The sequence below is a fragment of the Sarcophilus harrisii genome, chromosome 6 (assembly GCF_902635505.1).
Source record: "Sarcophilus harrisii chromosome 6, mSarHar1.11, whole genome shotgun sequence".
Lineage (NCBI taxonomy): Eukaryota > Metazoa > Chordata > Mammalia > Dasyuromorphia > Dasyuridae > Sarcophilus > Sarcophilus harrisii.
The window spans coordinates 75,707,226-75,730,036 of NC_045431.1; the positions used below are offsets into that span (position 1 = coordinate 75,707,226).

Genomic DNA, 22,811 nt, shown 5'->3' on the forward strand with positions numbered 1-22,811 from the left:
CAAAATTCTAATTTTGGAAACAAGACAATCTTTCTCTGTGTGGGTATGTAAACACATACACAAACATATTCAATGCTGGCATGTCTCATAAAAATATTAGGCATTACATATCACCAATTTACTTTATTCAGAAAGTAATTTTATTTGATAGCTACATGTAAAACACGATGAAATAAAAACTACTGTCCTTTATTCAAGTGCTTAGATGGGAAGAAAAAAAATGAGTATACTAGAAGATAAAAGAATTTAAAATTTGAATGGTCAGGAAAGGTGTCATGAAGGAAGTAGGATTTGAACAGGTCTCAAAATAAGTGGCAAAATCTATATAGGCCAGAAGCACATTTAAACAAATAAAATAAACAAATTTAGTGAAAGAAAATAGTACAACATAAATACACTTGATATATTCAGAAAACTGTAAATGGATGAATATGGGTAGAGCATAAGATCCTATAATAGAGTAGCAAGAGATAAAGGCAGAAACCGAAGCTGACATCATTTATGTGTTAAACACCCAACTAGGCATAAGCAAAATGTACCTCAAAGAAGTCAGTCATAGAACTGAAATTGAAACCACTGGATCCAGTTTAAAGATGACTACAATAATCAAGTTGAGAGGACAAAGGTTTCAATTAAGACCTTAGAAAAGGAACAGGAAGAGAAGGATAAATCAAAGGCAGAATAAAGTCCAAGATTAAGAAAAAAAGGCAATGAAGGCATGTTGGAATCTCTACAAACTTTAGACATTGGAGTTTATAGAGACAATAATTATCTAATTTGGCATGGTTTAATATGATTGATTTGATCTTGGAGATATTTTGGGCTAGAACTTTAAACAAGGTACTAAAAACAACTGATGGAAACAATGCTTGTGTTCACACCTTTAGAGAGCTCATAAGTATCTAAGTACTCAATGGAGTTCACACGTTTGGGAGAATTCAGGGTTTAGAAAGAGATATCTGAATTCACACCTCCCTTAGGGCCAGAGAGCATACTGGGAGATATCCCGAACAATCCCACTCTCAGAGAAGTAGCATAAATACAGCTCCAATAAGCCACTCGAGAGAGTTTCTTGCGAACATTGACTGGGGTCGGAGAGGAGCACTCTGGAAGAAAGCCTACAAGCCCTATCTTCGAGGCAAGAAAGATTCATCGTATCTTCCAACTTGGTCTTGGCTGCAGTAGGAAGGACAAACCTTTAGATTTGGAGACATTAGGGCAGAGCTCTTGGAACCAAGCAGAGAGATAGGCCTCTGGGCTAACCGTGCTATATTGAAGGACACAATAAAAGATCTGAACTCTTATCACCTGGCTGTGTTTTAGAAAAAGAACACCCACAAAGGCAGCAAAGCATTCAATAACCAGGAATCAAAAACAGGTTCAAATTAAATCTTTCCTAATTTTGAATATACCATTATTCAAATGGACAACCACTTTGACTTGTCTCTGCTTTAGTTTTATATGTAACATAAAGTCACTGAGTTGTAAGGTGCTGCCATTTCTCATATAAACAGTTTGACTGCTAAAAACAATAGATTACTGGCAACTTTGGAGAAAAGTTTCAGTTAAATGATTAGGTGAGAAGCTATGCTGGAGTTAATTGATTTTGTTAAAATAGATAGTACAAGGGTGTGGGCACAGGACCTAAGTAGAAAATAGTAGAAATGTACAACCAAAAAGGAGATTACTTCTAGGATAATAACAAAGATCTTGAGCTACAAGCCAAGAAGACTTAGCTATCTTCCATATTAAGAAAGCAGCGAAACTTGCTAGCCTAAATCAGCTCAAAGAAAGAAGTGAGATACAGACAGAATATCAACTGTCATGAAATTATATATGAAAAGTGCTGGAAAATAACAGATATTTAATAAACACCTGTTCCTTATCTCATATCTCCCATGGGTAACCTGGCATTACATCTTAAATAAAGAGTTCAAAAGAGATATTCTCTATGTGATCAAAAAAAAAAAAAATATATATATATATATATATATATGAAAATTATATTGAAAGCACTATCCAAAATGTGAGGTTGATTAGCACAACTAACCTCTGACTAAATTCAGTTTAATAAAAAACTGAAAGATGATGGAGTAAAGTCAGGAAGCTGCTCAAGCTTTGCCCATTTCCCTCAAAAACCACCGGAAACCAAGCCTCTGAACAGAATTTGATGGAACGAAACCCTTCTCTAGCTCAAGACAGACTGGAAAAACTTCAAAAAAGGTCAGTCTCACTGGGATGAAAAAAGTATTCAGTCCATTTCAGATGGAGTCTAGGAAACTGTTGAGAGGATCTTAATCATAACAAATCAACACCTAATACCCTCATGTCCTGGCTTAGTAGAGGAACAGATTGTGGGGGGAGAGGAGTCAGCTTCTAGTGCCAGCTCAGAAGGCACACTCTGGAAAACTAGGCTGTTTGCTGCACAAAGCAGGCAAAGCTACCCCCTGCAAATACAAGAGACCCTTGTTCTCAAAGCCAAGGCTTAGAGCAGCACAGGTAGCTTCAGATAGCTCCTTTACCCCAGGAGCAGAGCTCTGCCTTAAAAGTTAAAAAAGAAGAAATCCCTAAAGGAAAGAAAATGAGGAAGAAACAGAAAGAATCTAGACCTAAGAAAGCTACTAGGACTGACCAAAACACAAACTCAGATGAGGATAGGATGTCCACAGAAGAAATCTCAAAGAGTGAAATAAATTGATCTCAAGCCCAAAGAGGCTTCTTGGAAATACTCATAAAACACTTCAAAAGGCAACACTTCAAAGGTAGAAGAAAAAATGAGAAAAGAGAAGGATGCCTGAGAGAATCAATAGTTTGGAAAAAAAGAAGGGAAAAAATGTCTGAAGAAAACAAATCCCAAATTGTAGAGGGCCACAGATAATAGGGGAACTCTGGGTGAGGTATAAGATCCTTCAGCCCAGAGAGGAACCTGCTGACAATGTCTGGCTCCCCATCTCCCCTAAGCATTCTAAGGTGGCAACCTGTGTTGTAGTTGAAACTGAGTGATACCAATCCAAATACAATAGCTAGTTGTTTATGTGTCCCTGAGCATGCACAGTATTGCTTTGGTGATTTAAGGGTATTAGGGTATATAAAGGTAAGAGAATTTGGAATAAACAGACTCCATGTTTTGACAAGCCTCGTGGGTCTCCTGCCTTCATCACTTCTCCACTAGGACCAAGGACTCAGGTTGATCTCAAGATCCTCCTGAGAGATAGTACTCCACAGATGGAGTGGGTTTAAAAAAATAATCACTACTACTAATCAAGGGGGGAGTAATAATAAGAGATAGGTAAGGTGATAGGTGGGGGAGTAAAAAAAAAATTCTAGTAAAAGAAGGTAGAGGGATGATAAAAGGTAAATTGGGGGGGAGGGTAAAAAAAAAGGACAGGGTGGAAAGAGAGAACAAAAGTATATACAAGGGAGAAAATAGGATGAAGGGAAATACAGAACTGGTAATCTTAATTGTTAATGTAAATGGTATGAACTCTCCCATAAAATGAAAGCAAACAGGAGAGTAGATTAAAAAACAGAATCCTACAATATGTTGTGTACAAGAAACATATTTAACACAGAGAGACACTTAAAGAGTACAGGGAAAAAGGTTGGAACAGAATATATTATGCTTCAGCTGAAGTAAAAAAAAGCAAAAGGAGTGCCAATTCTGAGCTTAGATAAAACAAAAGTAAAAATACATCTCATTAAAAGCAATAAGGAGGGAAAGTACTTCTTGATAAAGTGGTACACATGTAGTATAGTTACTGTTTCATTGTTTACTATACCACCAAGTGGTAGGCAAATTCCTAGAGAATATTTTTACCCAGTTATAGTAAGAAATAGTAACACTATTCTAGTAGAAGACCTCAACCTTCCCCTCTCAGAATGAGACAAATCTAATCACAAAATAAATAAGAAAGAAACTAGAGAGGTTAATAGGATCCTAGAAAACCTAGATAGATGATAGACTTTTGGAGAAAACTAAATAGGGACAGATGTATTTCTTTCGGTCTGCCTTTTTCTCAGCAGTACATGGCAACTACACAAAAATTGAGCCTGTATAGAGCATTGAAAACCTCACAAGCAAATTCAAAAAGGAAGAAATAATAAATGCTTCCTTTTTAGACCATAAAGCAATAAAAATTATATTCAATAAAGGGCCAGGAAAAAATAGACTAAAAATCAATTGGAAATTAAATAAGCTAATACTAAAGAATGAGTGGGTCAAACAACAAATCACAGAAAATATCCATAACAATAAAAACATACTACAATCAACTTACTGTAATAAATAAACTTACTACAAAGAACCTAAAAGCAAATGTATAATCCTCTATGCTTCTGGAGCAAAACCATTGAAATTACAGAGGATGATAACATGAAAACTATGAAAGCGATTAAAGTTATTTCAATATCAGTTATAATTCCTGAAAAGGAAGACAGTTAAGCAATAGCAATTAATAAGAAAGATGTAAGTAATGTGGGATGGCAAAAATTAGATAACCTAGGACAACTTTCTACTAAAAATAACAGAAAAAATTAGCATGCTTTTAAAATTGGCATATAGTAAATAGTAAATATATATAAACAATATATAGTATATAGTCAAATTAATTATAATAATAGTGAGAGACATCTCCACAATTATTCTCATTAGTAATAAAAGCAAAGCACTAAGCTGAAGGATTTTTAAAAGTTACTTAAGACCATTCTGGGATGGAAATAAGTCAGACGTCATGGCAAAGAAAAATGTCAAATTAAAAAAAAAAAAAAGATAAAAAGATACTGCCTATAGCTGCCTACTTTGATTATTTCCAAATGGCAGTCAAACAACGGCTAGTTTCTCTTGTTCACATATAAAAAACTAGTTTAAAATAAGACAAATTGCACCCTAATAAAAGCAAGGATGTCTACAGAGTTATGTAATGTTTTTGTCAAACAAAAAGAATAAATATGTATTTCTAGTATAAGGAGTAATGGAAGAAAAAAGCTAACATCAGATATTTTAAAGGTCAGGTAGGCATAGGTTTAAAATTTTTAACTTTGGGGACAAACTATTACTATTTACAAAGGAATTTCAGGTACTTAAAAATTTTCATTGTAAGGTTTGGAGGATGATTATATCTGACCTCAAGTCAACTGCAAAGATGTTTAAACAATGTGGCTTATGTCTACCTGCTGTCACATGTGAGCTCACTCATATGTTCACATAAGTGCATTTGCATTGCACAATAACATTAATCATAAAACACACTCAATTTATAGAAATCTTTTAGGTTGGTAATATCTCAGTAAAGGAATAGACCTAATGAGTACCTGATCTTTAAAATATCTGATGTTAGCTGGATAGGTTAGGTGGATATACATTACCCAGTAAAGATCTAATAATCAAATTCAACAACAGACACCCAGTGATTTTCTTATACTGGCAAAGTCATTTAATCTCTCTCTCTGCCTCAATTTCCTCAACTCTAAAAATGGAAATGATAATGGCATCCATTTGCCATAACTGTTCTGTGGATCAGAGTGAGAGATTTGTTGAGGGAAAACGAAGCACTTAGCACACTGATATGTAATAGGCATATAAATGCTTGTTCTCTTCCCTTTCCCTCTTGTTGAAGTAGAAAACTGGAAACAAAGTGAACACCTATCAATTGGGTTGATCAAATTGTGATATGTGACTATAATACGATATTATTCTGTCATAAATTTTGAATATGAAGAATTTGAAGAGGCAGAGAAAAGACAAGAAAAGAAAAGACAAGACAAGAAAAGAAAAGAAAGAAAACAGAATGAGAAAAATATGAATACACTTCCTGCTTCTCCTCAATAGAAAAGAAAACTACAGGCACAAAATATTTCATGTTGTCAGATTCCCCCCCCCCCCCCCCCCCCCCTCTTTTTTCCTCTTCTCCCCCCCCCCCCCCCCATTGGTTTTCCTTAAGTAATGTCTTGATGATGCGAGTTTAAAAAAAAAAAAAAAAAAAAAGGTAGCTCAAGGCTAATACAATACAAAAAGAAATCTATTGAACTAATAAAATTAAGAATCGATTTTATGAAAAATACCAACAAAACAAATAAATCTTTGGTTAATTTGATCAGAAAAAGGAAAGAAGAAAACCAAGTTACCAGTATGAAAAAAGAAAAGGGTATAGCTGTGTGATCCTGGGCAAGTCACTTAATCCCAATTGTTTCAGCAAAAAAAAAAAAAAAAAAGAAAAGGATGGACAATTGAAAGAATATCAAGTACTCATGGGTATAACAATAAAAATTCTACTTTATTCAGTACTATACCAATCAAACTCCCAAGAAATTATTTTATAGAGCTAGAAAAAATAATAATAAAGTCCATCTAGAGGAAAAAAAGGTCAAGAATTTCAGGGGAATTAATGGAAAAAAAAACATGCAAAGGAAGGCGGCCTAGCTATACCAGACCTAAAACTATACTATAAAACATTGGTTATCAAAATCACTTGTCACTGGCTAAGAAATAGAATAATGGATCACTGCAATAAGTTAGATTCACAAGACAAATAGTCAATGATTATAGTAATCTAATGTTTGTAAATCCAAAGACCCCACTTCTGTTATAAGAACTCCCCATATGACAAAAATTGCTGGACAAACTGGAAAACAGTACAACAGAAACTAGACACTGACCAACATCCAGACTGAAATAGGTTCATGATGTAGATATAAAGGGTTTTACTACAAGAAAATTAGGAGATCGAGAGATAGTCTAACTCTCACATCTGTGGAGAAGGGAGGAATTTATAGCCAAAGAAGGACTAGAAAACAATATGAAATGCAAAATAGATTATTTTGATTACATTAAATTGAAAAAGTTTTGCACAAACAAAACCAATGCAGCAATTCTTCCCTTAGAAGGGAAGCAAAAATCTGGGAAATTTGTTATAGCTAATGTTTCTGATAAAGGCTTCATTTGAAAAATAAATAGAGCATTGACTCAAATTATAAATTATAATTATAATATAATTCCCTTATTGATAGTCAAAGGATATGAACAGACTAATTTTCAGATGATGAAATTAAAATCATTTCTAGTCATATAAAAAAATGCTCTAAATCACTACTGATTAAAAAAATACAAATTAAGACAATTCTAAGGTACCATCTTTAGACCTCTCATATTTTCTAGGATAACAGGAACAGAGAATGATAAATGTTGGAGGGGATATAAGAAAACTGAAACACTATTGTACTATGGGTGGAGCTGTGGGATGATCCACCCATTCTGGAGAACAATTTGGAACTATGCCTAAAAGGATGTAAAACCTTTTTAAAACCTTTTTTAGTGCAGTCTCACTACTAGATCTGAATCCAAAAGAGATCCTAAAAAGAGGGAAAATTGAGTGGATGTTGAATAAGTTATGTTATATGAATGTTTGGGATATTATTGTTCTATAAGAGATAATAAGTAGGCTGATTTCAGAAAAGCCCGGAGAGGTTTACGTGAACTGATGCTAAGTGAAGTGAGTAAAACCAAGGCAACATTGTATAGAGCAACAACAAGATTATTTGAGGATCAACTACGATGAACAACAATGAGGTGATTTAAGGTAATTCTAATTGACTTGTGATGTAAAGTACCATCTGTATCCAGAACAACTATGTGGATCAAAGCATACTATTTTCACCTTTGTTGTTTTTGCTATTGTTTGTTGGTTTTTTAAATTCTTTTTTTTCCGTTTTGATATGATTTTCATATGACTATCAAGATGAATATATAATAAGGTGTTTAGAAGAACTGCAAATATTTAACCTATATTGGATTGCTTAGGGATGGGGAGAAAAATTTGGAACATAGGATTTTGCAAAGGTCAACGTTGAAAACTATCTTTGCATGTATTTGAAAAAATAAAATATTAGAAAAATTTCAAATAAATGAAATTTTAAAAATGACTCAATGGGGGATAAGAACTTATTGGAAAATGATTTTTTTTAGAGGCAAGAATAAAATATTTTTTAAACTCGAACCCAATTTAAAACATGGAGTTGTCTAATGCTAGTAAACACAACTGACTGTATTTTGGATTAATGTTATCCCATTAAGCAGAATCTTTTTTTCAAGTTATTTATATATATATATATTAGACATTTATAAATATTTATGTATATATGTATATACACAAATATATGAATTTGTATATATGTAAACATATATATGTGTATATGTAAATTTGTATATATAAATATATTTATAAATAAATATTGACATATAAATTAAAGTAGCACTCCCATCTTATAACTGAAATTTCATTTGGCATTTTTAAAAATGCAAAAATTAGTAATTTTTTTTACAAGTATATGCACACCCAAATATACGCAATAGTTCTTAGTCTACAATTAAAGACGCACTCTCTGTACAGATTTACAATTTTAAGTACAAAATGGAAAAATAAAAGGAACAATACATTCAAATGAACAAGACACATCTTACCTTAGCAGGAGTATGAATCCATATTGCAGGATTGAGAAGGATGTGATCGCACAATTGTTTCAGAAGTGGCACCCCATTATGCAGACTACTCAGGTATTTTGAAAATGCCAAACAAAGTTCAAGTACAGCTCTGCTGACATGGCATTTGGAAGACTGTAAAAGGAAAAAAAAAAGTTCTAGTTTTATTTTAATAAAATCAGTCAGTTATTTCAAAGAATAATAGGCAAAAGACAGGATTACTGGGAAAAAATTCTGTCTTATACATTATCTCACACATCAGAGATACAATGGAACTCCCCAGCGATCATTCATCAATCTGCAAGATGTGTGAGATGCCAGAAACAAACTATGACAACCCCAAATAAATGATTTCAGCAAAAAAAAGGCTCCTGCTTGGGGGGGGGTGGTGGGGGGGGTAAGTGTCAGTTAAAAAAATAGCCAACAAAAAAAAGTGTAGGGCCTCTAAACACATGCAAATTTTAAGTAAAAATTGTGTATTACCTTTTCAAGGCTGTATCCTATGACCAGAAAGCCCTTAGAGGAAAGCATCTGTTCTTGCATAGCAATGGAGTTTTTCAACAATTCCATGATAAAAGCCAACAGGGTGGAGCTAAGTGGGAAAGAAGGGGAGAAATCCTTGAAATAAAATTTCTAGAGAAATTTCCACAAAGCAGAGAAAAAAAGAATAATTTACAAGGAATCAAAGAAAAGATGAAGTCAGTAATATGCAAACTTCTGTTATATATGTTTCTTGAAATAGAAACTTATCATTACATTTTTGAATCCTCCCTGATGTTCTAAACATGACAATGTTTTGTTTTATTCATGTTTTTTTTTTCTTATTTTGTATTTAGTTTTAAATTTTTTTTAAAAAGTGGGGAGGAAAAGAAATTTCCAATGGTATTAGGGATACAGAAATCATAAAAATCTCTATTAAATTTTAGTAGAATAGGAATGGAGAGGATAAAGAGATAATTATCAGCTCACTAATGCTTACAGAGATTTTTTTTTTTTTTTTTAAGAAAACAAAAAACATAATATAATGGATAGAGGGCTGACATGGATTTAAGTTTGGTGTCCTATACATACTAACTTTAAGACTCTGGATAAATAAGTTAGCTTCTAAGACCACATTACAGAGACGCTGAGCTGTATCAACAAGAGGAGAACTTCAGATCAGAAATTCCATACACAACCCTGGACTCCAAGATAGCGAGATAGAGAGACAGACAGAATGAGAGATAGACAGAAAGACAGATAAATAGAGAGACAAAAAGGCAAGTAGATACAAAGATACACAAATACAGACAAACTTCTCAAGAAAAAAAAATTATTTGGCTCATAGTGCTTTGTTTTTTGTTTTAATTCAACTTTACATATTACACATACTGCAAGCAGATGAAATAAATCCCATCATTATTACTGTTTATTTTAATAACCCAACTCAAACATATCTCTTTCAGATTGTTTCCCAACGAAAATTATGTTTCATTCTCAAAGACGACCAAAATAACATCGAGTTCCAATGGGTGCAACTGTGGCCGATCAGACCAACAGGAACTCAGAACACTCTGCTACAGATGGGACCTAAATAGTCCCTATGAACATTCAGGGTGGACTTTCTAACTGTGCACATCTCATATTTTTTCCAGAGCTAATTCATGTCAGCTTTGCTCACAGAGCACAGCACCTTCACTGATGAGGACGCACCGTGCTGGGCAGTCCTGTGCCCATGTCACCCATGTCATACAATTTTCTTACAAAGTTCTTAAAGGAAACCTTGAATAAGCCCTTGTGCTGCTTTTTCTGACCACCATGTGAGCATCTGTCCTGTGTGGGCTTTCCATAAAAGAGGCTTTTTGGCAAGTGTACATTTGACATAGGAACAATGTGGCCAGCCCCATAGCACTTGTGCTCTCTGTAGTAGAGTCTGAATGCTTGGCAGTTCAGATCAAGAAAGGACTTCAGTGTCTGGCATCTTATGCTTCCAGGTGATCTTCAGAATCTCCCTAAGACAATTCAAAAGAAATGGATTCGGTTTCCTGGTGTGGTGCTGGTACACTGTCCAGGTTTCACAGGTGTACAATGAGGTCAGCACAGCGGCTCTGTAGACCTTCCGTTTGGTAGTCAGTCTAATCCCTCTCCTCTCCCACATGTTTCTTCGGAACCTCCCAATCACTGAGCTAGCTCTGGCAATGATTGTGTCACTCTCATTATCAAGGTGGACATTCCTGGAAAGTTCACTGTCAAGGTAAGAGAACTTACCCACAGCATTCAAAACTTCACTATTTACTGTAACCATGTGGTTCCACGTATAGATAGTGTGGTGCTGGCTGAGGGAGGTTTTCTTGGTGTTAATCACTAACCAGAATTAACACAAGCAGCAGAAAATCAATCTACTTTGTTGCTTTTCAGTTTCCAAAGTTGTTTTGAGTGCCCAGTCATCTGCAAACAGAAAATCACGCACCAACAGTGTCCCCACTTTGGCTTTGGCTTGTAGCCTTTTCAAGGTGTGATAGCTGACCGATTCGATTCCATGTTTGTACTCATTGAAGGGGTTTGACAACGTGGCTGAAAACATCATGCTAAAAAGAGTATGGGAGCCCCCAGCCCCGTTTCACTCCACTGGTGACTGGGGAAGCTTGAGAGCACTGTCCACTGCCCAGAGTCCAGGCAAGCCTGCCATCTATAAAACTGATGTGTCATACTGATGAACTTCTCTGGGCAACCACATTTTGGCATAATTTTACCAAAGCCCTCACAACTGACAGTATTGTCAGGTCTACAGTTGTTGTCCACAGACCTCTGTTCTGCTCCTGGAATTTTTTCCTAGAGTTGTCGGGCAGTAAACATATGTCGATTTCTCCTCGATCCCTTCTGGCCCACACTGGCTCTCAGGTAGATGACCTTTGTCTAGGTGTAGGGTCAGCCTATTGAAGAGCACTCTAACAAGAATCTTGCCAGCAATGACTAAGAAAGAGACCCCCTGTGATTGCCACAGAACAATTTTTATAAAGAAGGATATCCTGGTATTCCAGGTATCCTGGAACTCCATAACCTCCTCTTGCCATATAATCTGGAAAATTTCAGTCAGCTTTTATATGAGCAATGGACTTCTAAATCTCTGTTGGAATAGAATCAGCCCTGGTACGTTACACATGAAAGTAGCCTCTTCTTCAATTGGAACTTCAGGTAGGGAGTAATTGATTTCAACTTGAGCTAAGCAATCAGTAGCTTCAGCAGTGATTGATGATGGTCTGTTGAGAAGACTAGGGAAGTGTTCAGCCCATCTCTGTCATCACGTCCTTATCACTAAGCAGCGTGATACCATCAACACAGAGTAGCTGAGATGCACCACAGGTCTTTGGCCCATAAAGAGCCTTCAGTGCATCAAAATGCTTTGGATTGTTACCATCATCATAAAACTGAATTTCATCTGTCTTCTTACTAAGCTAAGAATCTTACATCTCTCTGTTCTTTTGTTGATGGAACTGAATGCTATCTTCTTCTTTTTTTTTTTTAATGGAATCATTGCCAACTTTATTTTGAATCACCCTTTAAACTATTTATTTTTTCTTTTTTTTATTTATTTTTTCTTTTCTTTTCTTTTTTCTTTAATTAAATAACTTTTTATTGACAGAACCTATGCCAGGGTAATTTTTTACAACATTATCCCTTGCACTCACTTCTGTTCGGATTTTTCCCCTCCCTCCCTCCACCCTCTCCCCAAAGATGGCAAGCAGTCCTATACATGTTAAATAGATTACAGTAGATCTTGGATACAATATATGTGTGCAGAACCGAACAATTTTCTTGTTGCTCAGGGAGAATTGGATTTAGAAGGTATAAATAACTTGGGAAGAAGAACAAAAATGCAAGCAGTTTACATTCATTTCCTAGTGTTCTTTCTTTGGGTGTAGCTGCTTCTGTCCATCCTTGATCAATTGAAACTAAGTTAGATCTTGTCTTTGTTGAAGAAATCCACTTCCATCAGAATACATCCTCATACAGTATCGCTGTTGAGGTATATAATGATCTCCTGGTTCTGCTCATTTCACTCAGCATCAGTTCATGTAAGTCTCACCAATCCTCTCTGTATTCGTCCTGCCGGTCATTTCTTACAGAACAATAATTGAATGCTATCTTCTTAAAGATAAGGGTGCAACTATCTTGCTGGTGCACCCTATGGAGTTTTTGTTTTTTACTTAGCAGCTTCCGAATTTCTCCATCATTTTCATCAAACCAGTCTTGATGTTTGTGAGTGTTCTGACCCAGAAGAGTAAAAATAGTGCTGTATAGCAAATCTCTTGAGAGCCATCCATTCCTTTTCTCCTCCATTGTTGCCAACTCTGTGTTGGCTCAACTTACACCTTGCAAGTTAGCAACAACTGTTCCCTCTCAGAGAAGCGTATTCTCTCTAATACGCTGACACTAATTCTTCTAGTACTCTGGCCTGGGGCTCTCCACTTTTGTTGAATATGAATATTCATCTTGGAGAGGAAAAGCCTGTGCCAGACCTGCACTCAGCTTATATGTAGTGACATATTGCTTTGATCGCTCTCACATCCTGTCTCTTCTCCTTACAATTACATAGTCTAGTAAATGCCAGTGTTTGCTGTGAGGGTGCATCCACGAAGTTTTATTGTGTTTAGGTAAATGGAACATAGTGTTGATGATGAGAAGGCCATGAGATACACAAGTCTTCAAGAGTAAATGACCGTTGTTGCGATTTCCAACTCCATTCTTCCCAAAGAGTCCCTGCCTTGTCTGGGTAGTTTGAGCCTCACTCTAGCATTAAAGTCGCCCAGAATTATAAACTGGTACTTTTTTGGCACATTGATGATAAGGGTCTCCAGGTCTTCATTACATTTTTCTTTGATCTCATCGGGATTTGTCATGGTGGGAGCATAGGCACTGATGACGGTGGCATGGTATTTTCCTGCAAGTGGCAATCGCATTGTCATGAGCCTGTCATTCGCTCCTTTTGGATGGCCAGTAAGCTTGGTTAGTAGATTAGTTTTGATTGCAAAACCTACACCAGCTTCACGGCCCTCCCTTTCACCGTGGCTACTCCAAAAAACATGTAGCCAGCTTCTACTTCAGGAATCTGGCCTTCATTTGCCAGCTTTGTTTCATTGAGGGCCTATTCGGACGTGATACCTGTTGCGTTCTCTCGCATTAAGAGCTGTTCTCCTTTCAGGTCTACTAGATTTTGTGTTGTCTATAAGTGTACATATATTCTTTGTATGAGTGGTGAGAGGAAATCAACTTTTCAGAAGCTTTTTATACATTTTAAGTGTCTCAGTCATAGAGCAGGATCCCTGAATGCCATGGTAGTCAGGCCAGGGTTGAGTAAGCAGATAAGTTTTGGGGCACCTTTTCTAGTCCCTTCTTCACTCATGGAGGTGGGCGGTGCGATCCTTAACAGGCTGCTCAGACATCCAGGGGCTGCAGCTTCCAGTAGGGAGACAGCCCTATGGCTTGTACCACCCCTGTGCAGGGTTATGACCCCAGAACCTGCTGCTTCATCACTCACCTGTAACCATGGGGCTTTAAGAGAGGTAGAAGTGGTAAAATGCAATGCTGCTGTCGTTTGATTTGTGCTTAAGTTGGATGTAAGTGAGGCAGAGTTACACAAAGTTGTCAGCCTCACTCTCTCTTGCAGACCCATCATTGGCCAGTAGCAGGACAGAGTCAAGACCGCTTGGTGATGACTCCAGATGCAGGGGATGACCTCGGTTTCTTTGATGTATGACCAAGCTCTAAGGGCTCCACAACACCTTCTTCATCTGCCTTCATGGCCACTGGAACAAGTTGTTCTTATCTGTTCATTTCATCAGGGGAAGTCTTTACATGCCTAGGGTAGACATCCCCCAGCTCATCATGGGGTTTAAGACCCTTTGGTGATCCTCAACCTGATTTGGTCCATCTGCTGAAAATGGTTTAACAAAGATGGAAAGGAGCTCTATAAAGGGCTCAAGAGCCATCACTTCAGAAGCCCTAGTCTATCCAGAACACCACTTGCATCGCAGAACTTTTTCTCTAACACACCAAGTACTTCAAATAGCTCCTAAAATTCTAGCTCCTCTAAGGGGGTGTCTCTCTCTCTCTGTCTCTCTTTCTTTCTCTCTCTCTCTCTCTCTCTCAATATTTGCAATAATATGATTTATCTGCCCTATTTTTCATCTAAATCTTGTCAAAGTCAATATTTACAAAGAAAAATCTCAGTTGTTTAAGAAAACAAACATATGAATCCTTAAATAGAAGATATCTTTCCAATCATATACCTACTACATATACTTGCCAGGGCAGAATTCAAAAAACTTATTTGACAATTAGCAGTCATTTCTGAAATATAAGTTTAAACCACTGGTCTGTGTTTACCAATGCTGGACATTCCCCAAGAATCAATGAATGACTCAAAGTGACGTATTCAAAATATAAAGTGAAATAAATGTAATAAATGTAAGATGGTAGTGTGGTACATTGACCCATTCTACATATTTAGTCATCAGTCTATTATTATACTATCATATTTTTGCCTGGGTCATTATGTAATCATTCCACCAAGTGACATTTAATTCATCAAAATTCTAAGGAGTAATAAATAAATAATTATTTTTTAAATAAGTATTGCTTTAACATGGAAGATGCTATGATAGATGTTCTACAGCAAATAAAATTATGACATGATCGATCCCTTAGTATAAAATGCTATGAATAACTCCATCATTAGGATAACACCCCAAACCAAAACAATATTATAAGAGTACAAGCCAAACTTTCAAATGCAGAAATTATTTTCCCCCTACTATCATCTGAGGGTCAATTTAAGCTTCACAATTACCTTTATTTTTTGTTTGCAAACAAGAACCTTTTCAATTTTTTCTATAAATACTTAAGAATGATATTTTAGCATTTCTATTACCAGCAAAACACAGAAGGAAGAGAAATTCCCTTTAAAATAACTTCAGATAGTATAAAATATTTGGGAGTTTACCTGCAAAGACACACACAGGAACTATATGAACACAATTACAAAACACTTCTCACACAAGTAAAGACAGATCTAAACAACCAGAAAAATATTAATTGTTCAGGAGTAGGCTGTGTAAACATAATAAAAATGAAAATACAATATACATTATTTGTTTAATGCTATGCCAATCAAACAATCAAATAATTACATTATAGAGTTAGAAAAATACTGACAAAATTCATCAAAAAAAAAAAAAAAAAAAAAAAGGTCAAAAATATCAAAGGAAACAATGGGAAAAAATGAAAGAAAGTAGCTCAGCAGGACCAAATCTCAAACTATACTATAAATTTGTAATCATCAAAAAAATACGGTGCTAAGCAAGAAATAGTAATTAATCAAGAAAAAAATTAGGTATATGATACATACAGAAATAAAGGACCACAGTAATTTAGTGTTTGATAAATCCAAAGATTCATAAGCAAAAGCTTATGATATTATGGGAGCATGGGAAAAAAATCATCTGTCATATCTATGTAAAGAAAGAGATAATGAACAAAGAAGAAAAAGAATTATAGGAGGTAAAACAGACAATTTTTATTACATTAATTTAAAGTTTTTGCACCAATCTAACCAATGCAACAAAAATCAGAAAACAAGAAATTGAAGAAAACATTTTATTACTAGTTTCACTAATAATGGCCTTATTTCTCAAATATATAAAGAACTAACCCAGTTTTTAAAGATAAGAGCCATTCCCAGATTGACATATGGTAAAATGAAAGTATTAAATATGGAGTTTTCAGAAGAAATCAAAGCTAACAAAATATTCTAAATCCTTAATAATTAGAGAAATGCAAATTAAAATAACTTCAGGTCAATTAGATTAGCTAACATGAGAGGAAAAAAAAGACAAATGCTAGAGGGTTTGTGGAAAAGCAGGGACATTCATATACTATTGGTGGAGTTGTAAACTGTTTTAACCATTAAAAAATAATGTGAAACTATGCCCAAAGAACTATAAAATTGTACATAACTTTTAACAATCCAGTAATAACACTTCTATATATGCATTCCAAAGAGATCAAAGAAAAAAATAAAGTACCCATATGTACAAAAATAGTGATAGCAGCTTTTTAATGTGCTATTAAAAAATTAGAAACTGAGGGGATACCCAAAGTGGAAAATGGCTGAACAAGGTGAGATACATAATTGTGATGGAATACTGATTGCTGTGCTGTAAGAAATGAAGATTGTTTCAGAAAAACTTAGAAAGATTTATATGAACTTCTGCAAAATGAACTTAGCAGAACTGGAACAGCACTGCACATGGTAATAGTAACACGGTAAGGATGATCAACTATGAGATATTTAGATGTTCTGATTAATACAATGATCTACAACAATCCAAAAGGACTCATAAAAAAAAAAAAAAAAAAAAAAAAAAACTAATTGTACATTTCTGGGGGGGGAAAAAACCTGATGAATAAAGATTGAAGCATTTTCTTTTTCAGGTTATTTTTCTTGCTTTTTTTTTCCCCTACAAGGTAATTGTGGAAATAGGTTTTGAATTATTTTATACACATAATGACCATCGTATTTCTTGCCTTCTCAGCAGGTGGCCAAGAAGCACAGTTTGGGAGAGAATTTGGAAATTAAAATAAAATTTTCTTAAAATGTAACAATATAAAAATAATAAGATTACTACAACTTTGAAGGAATTCTAATCACCACAAAGATCAACCATATTAAAAGTACCAATGAGGGAGCACACTAACCACCTTCTGACAGAGAGGTGATAGACTTAAAAAAACAGATAAAACATTTTACAGACATAGCCAAAAATTTTCTTCATTTGACTATATATATTCTTTAAAAGTTTTTAACTTTTTTCACTGGGGTAGGGAAGAAAGAGTATTTTTTTGCTATTTTTAAAAATTTAATTAAAAATCATTGTCCTCAAGTTTTATTCCATAATTGCTACACTGTATTATTCTATAGTTGCTATGGTTCCATTTAAAAAGCAAGTAAAGGAAAATTAATTCTAGCCCAAATAAAAAAGAAAATAATTTAATTCTTAAAGAAAATTCTTCAAAAGGACAAGAATTTAATTTTTAATCTTAATGTTTAATTTGTACTTTCAAAAAATTCATTAGCATTACCCACCAAACAGATGTATCAACCTGGTCAGATGAATACTGTTTGTAGTCAAGTTGGGCAAAGAGAGGAAAAAGCACCTGCACTCCTCCAATAGAATGCATAGCACTCTGGATAGAATGTGTCAAAACTGCCTTCACATCCTGATAAAGCAGAAAGCACAAAAAATTAATACCTAATTACTGTTATTACTGTAATTAAAATAAAAATACAATTAGAATGGCAGAAATGCTTTTAAGATATTAAATTTAGTTTTGTTTATATAATCAGCCATGTAAATACTTACATAAGTAAATACATATATCAATATTAGTGGCACTAAGTGGTTCAGTGAATAGAATGCTGGGCCTTGAGTCAAGAAGACATAAGTTCAAATCTGATCTCAGACACTAACTAGTGTGTGACTCTGGGCAAATGTCTGTTTGTTTTAATCCCCTTAGGAAGGAAATAGCAAAACACTCCAGTAATCTGTGCCAAGAAAATCCCATGAATGGTATGATCTACAGGGTCATGAAGAAGCACAAACAACTAAATGGCTAAACAAAAATGTAATTACGTTGTAACATCTGGACTAGCTTTCTGGAGGTCCTCCGGAAGGGCATTAATCTCAGCAGGATAGACTCTACGAAAATGGTCAAGAATAGAGCCTACATTCTTTATTCTGGCCCATTCTTGCTCTTAGTGCAGGAGACATGAGAGCCACCACAAGCCTGGTCAAAGATAGAATGTCTATTTTCCAGTTCTTCTTAGCCCTTATATACCTTATCGTAATTACATCATTACAGCTTACTGATTATGTGTGAACTAGAGAACCATTATCTCATCAATTCCACTGAGTTAACACCTTGTTTCAATTCAAGTATAATTCTCCAGAATTCCTATCCTCTACATTATTTGATATTTAAACATTGCTCATTCAAAAATATTCTGAGAAGTGCATCATACCTGAAGCATAAGAGCATGAGGTGAATGAACAAATATAGAAGGGTTATCCTTGGGTGATGATTCAAGACATAACTGGGCATCAGTAGCCCGCGGATTGTATGTGAATGCAATAGCACTGGACAGTTTACCATCATAAAGCAAAAGTTTGTGATGCTCAGCAAGGAAGAGGTCACTTTCTGCTTTGAATTTAAAAGTACCCTAAAAAATAATATTAAAGAAACTTTAGGATAGTATGTTGTGAAGCATGAGCCAATAATAAGCCTATAGAATTATTAAAGAATTATATAACTAATGAACTTTTCTAGCAATACTGACAGTCTTTGCTGGCTATTCTACAGCAATAATTTCTAAAATGACAGAATTCATTAAGCATCAATTATTTGCAGAATATTACATTTGTTATTGATAGCCATAAAAAATTATAGTAAGACTAATTCTATAATTTAAACAGGTAATGCAATGCAACAAAAGCACTAATCCTAGGGTACAAAAGATTTCATGTTTAGCACCATATAAATTTAATTATTCCATAACAAAACACAAAATGTAAATATTCCCAACTAAAAAAAAAAAAAAAAACCCACAACAAATAAGTCTTCAAACTGTAACTACTCAAAACAGCAAGAAGAATAAATGGGGTTTTTTTTGTTCCCTTTGTATCCTAGTTCTATAGTTTTATATTTTAAGACATATGAAATAGATTTCTATCTAGAGTGTCAGAATAATTTAAGAGGTTAGCATTAAATTTATCAGCTGATTTCATTCTTTCTTAGAATGTATTAAAAAAAGCAAAATGTTTAAACAAAGATAAGACAAAATAGTTATAAAGGTAGTTTTTTAACCACTAATATAATTTCCTTATGATACCCTGAGAAATCTATCTTACTCTGCAGGAAAATAAAAGGGATGGGTCCTTTAAAACAAAAAAAAAAAAAAAAAAAAAAAAAAAAAGAACATATTGGAGGGAGAAGTGGTCAGCAGCAAAACACTTTTGAGGAGGGACAGAGTGAAAGGAGAGAAAGAATAAATGGGGGGTGAATATTATTAGCTATAGTAATTGTAAAAAAAAATTTTTTTCAAAGCAGGTTTCTCAGAAAGAATATTATTGTTCTCTGGGAAATGATGAGCAGGATGCTCTCAGGGAAAACAAACAAACAAAACCTGGAAAGTCCTCTATAAATAAAGTAAAATATACTGTATATACATTACTATATATATATAGATATATATATATGTATATACATATATATATGTATATATATATACACACATATATATACATATACAGTAATATATATACTATAATATATTACTACTATATATACATATATATAATATATTATATAATACAATATATTGTACAATGTATTGTATTATATAATATATTATATATATGTATATATAGTAGTAATATATTATAGTATATATATTACTGTATATGTAATAGCAATTTTCTGGGATGACTATCTATAAATAACTGTTACTTCAATAGTACAATCATCCACGACTTCTCTGAAGGTCTTATGATGAAAAATCCTATTCATACCCAGAGAAGGAACTGATTGCTTCTGACTACAGACCAAAGCATTCTTTATTTCTCTATTTCTCTCTTTATTTTTAACTTAATTTTTCTTGAGAGTTCTTATTTTCATTAGGGTGGGAGATCTGTTTTCTTTCACAACTTGACTTTTGTGGAAATGTTTTCCATAACCTCATAAGTAGTTTCTTAATTGTGGGTCAGAATAAGACCTAGAACTCAAAAACCTTAAAAACAAAAAAAAAAATTTTTTTGTAATTGTTTTGAATGTAACTGGGGGAAACGTTGAATAAATAAAATTAATTTTTTTTAAAAATGGTACTCTGCATTACTTAAAAAGGAAATTTAATTCTTACTTTGTAGAAGGCTATATTTCAGTATCTTTGAGCAGTAGTGATTTCCAGGAAAAAGAAAATTTCTGTTGTTTCACCCACTTATGTTTTAGGATTAGATTATTTAATTTACCATTAATTTGGCTTATTTTTCACTGTCCCTTTATTACAAGTAATTTTTATTGAATCAAAATCGGAAAAGGATGCATTTACTACATCTGCCTTTCTGCATTGATTTTGAGGTTTTTGTGCCCTAATACATGATCATTTTTTTGTGTAGGTTCCATCTACCGCCAAGAAAAAAAAAAGCATATTCCAGAAAGAAAAATTCTGCGGGAGCTGAGAAAATGCATTTCAAAAACATTTCCTTTAATTTTTATTTTAAATAACTTGGAAACAAGAGATATAATACTTAACCAAGATCTATACGCACAACTTAACAAGAAAAGGCAAGACATAAAAGTGCTGCCTTTGTAATTTATGTATTTAGAAATATTATAATTCACTCTTATACGTAAAAAAATTTACATGAACCTACAATGGGAGCATTTTAAAATAAATTTAATTCACTTTCACTCTAAAGATAAGCTTGACAACAAAATTAAATCAGCACTCTTTTACTATTCAGGTAACAAAACATTTACTCAGTCAAGATAAATAAGAATATAATTATTTCTAAAGATATTCTAAGAAAAAACCTGTCTTGAGAATCAGATTTAATAAACTCTCAGCAATGACTGCAATTAATATATTTCTTCAACTAAGATCTTCCCACATTTGTAGCTTCAGAACTAAATGCTCTCTTAAGCAGTTTGTAAGAATTTACTTGAATATAATACTTTCCAAGGTTAATTTAAATAAATATTTATAACCTCTTAAAATTCACTAAGTAAAATAGATCTCAATATACTACTAAGCATAAATTTTATCCAGAAATAAAAGATATGGTAAGAAAAGTTGTTTTAAGGTAAGTCACTAGGGAATTAGAATTGGCCTCATTAGGTTCAATTTTTTCTCACAATTTTGATGAAAAAAATCTTATGTGGGATTATGTGGGAACAATATCCTAACCATGCAATAGCCTAACATATAAGCTAGGCTAGTTTTTACATTTATTAAAATCATCCTTGAGACTTGATTGGCTCAGGAAACGAAAGGCTTACATTATTTACATCTCTTCCTGGTAACCTATGTACAAAATATCTACCAGGAGGCTCAGGCACCTGATGATGTTTGGTGAATCAAAATCATCAGTCAGGCAAAAGAGCTTTTTAAAAATCAATCAAGATGTCCTTAATGTCTTTCCCTTGTATTATTTCTAATATTCTCCGTTCAACAAGGCTAAACAAATCTCTTTTAAAAGCTATGGAACAATCTGTAAGTTATCTCATTTTGTTTCAATATAAAACCTAAATTACCAGGGTGCTGTCCAAAGTCAGATACAAACCAGAATAGATTGCAACATGAGAAATTTTACTATAAAGAAGACCAGAAATCAATATAAAAATGTGAAGCAAACTTCTTTTTTATTTTATATTAAATGAATTTTTTAAATCCATGACATTTTTAGTCACTAGCTATAATAAGGTGGTCAGAGTTTAGAAGAAGGATTTATGGATCTTCTATTTACTAGAGCAAAAGCTTCAACAATCTCTCCCATAAAAAAATAAGACAGGTAACACAATGGATATAGTGCTAAACCTAAATTCAGGAAGAACTGAGTTCAAATTCATCCTCAGATATTTATTGTCTGTGTGACACTCAGTAGGTTGCTTGCTCCAGGTTCCTTAACTGTAAATTGGAGACTATAATAACACCTATCTCACAGAATAGTGAAGTTCAAAAGTGCCTGATAAATAGTGGGTGCTTAATAAAGAGTAGCTCCTTCTTTTCCTAAACTTTCCTCCTCCTAAACTTTCTATGAAACATTTTAGAATTTTGAAATAACAATTAAATTAATATGTAAGGAGTCAGCTGTAGAGAGTTTGTTTTTTTTCCTATTATGGCAAAAAAAAAAAATTATTAAGGTACAGAGAAAGAGAAAGAAGAGGAATTCTTTGTTCATAAAATTATTGTAACCTTTATATTTATAAAGTTGAAGAGAGTTTTTTTTTAATTCTTCAAAAACACTTAAGTTGCTATCTTGAATAAACTAAATGGTATAGAATGATGCTTTCAAAATCAAAGAAAAGTTGTTTGCAATTAGCTAAGGTTTGAGGTTATGGTGGCTATGATCAGTATTGTAAATAATGATGTGTCTTTTTTGCTATTTATTTCATCATTGACAAATTATAAATTCAATACCTTTAATACATATTTAAACCTAGGAGATTAAAGGGATTTAAAGTAGATAATAAGGAGAGACAGATTTCAAATGTTACAGAATCCTCATTATGTTTCAGAAAGTAT

The 22,811-nt window shown here is 33.8% G+C and overlaps 1 protein-coding gene across 7 annotated transcripts in view; it reads right to left on the reverse strand.

Moving 5' to 3' along the window:
• The window catches only part of LRBA (LPS responsive beige-like anchor protein), a 754,452-nt gene that overhangs the window by 635,328 nt on the left and 96,313 nt on the right, over positions 1-22,811 (reverse strand). For all 7 annotated transcript variants that reach the window (XM_012552173.3, XM_023505940.2, XM_031943307.1 and 4 more), the window contains 4 exons: positions 18,534-18,731; positions 17,598-17,731; positions 8,957-9,065; positions 8,456-8,608 (listed from right to left, as the gene is read on the reverse strand). In XM_012552173.3, coding sequence (XP_012407627.1) covers positions 8,456-8,608; positions 8,957-9,065; positions 17,598-17,731; positions 18,534-18,731 — 594 coding nt within the window. The remainder of the gene's footprint in view (positions 1-8,455; positions 8,609-8,956; positions 9,066-17,597; positions 17,732-18,533; positions 18,732-22,811) is intronic.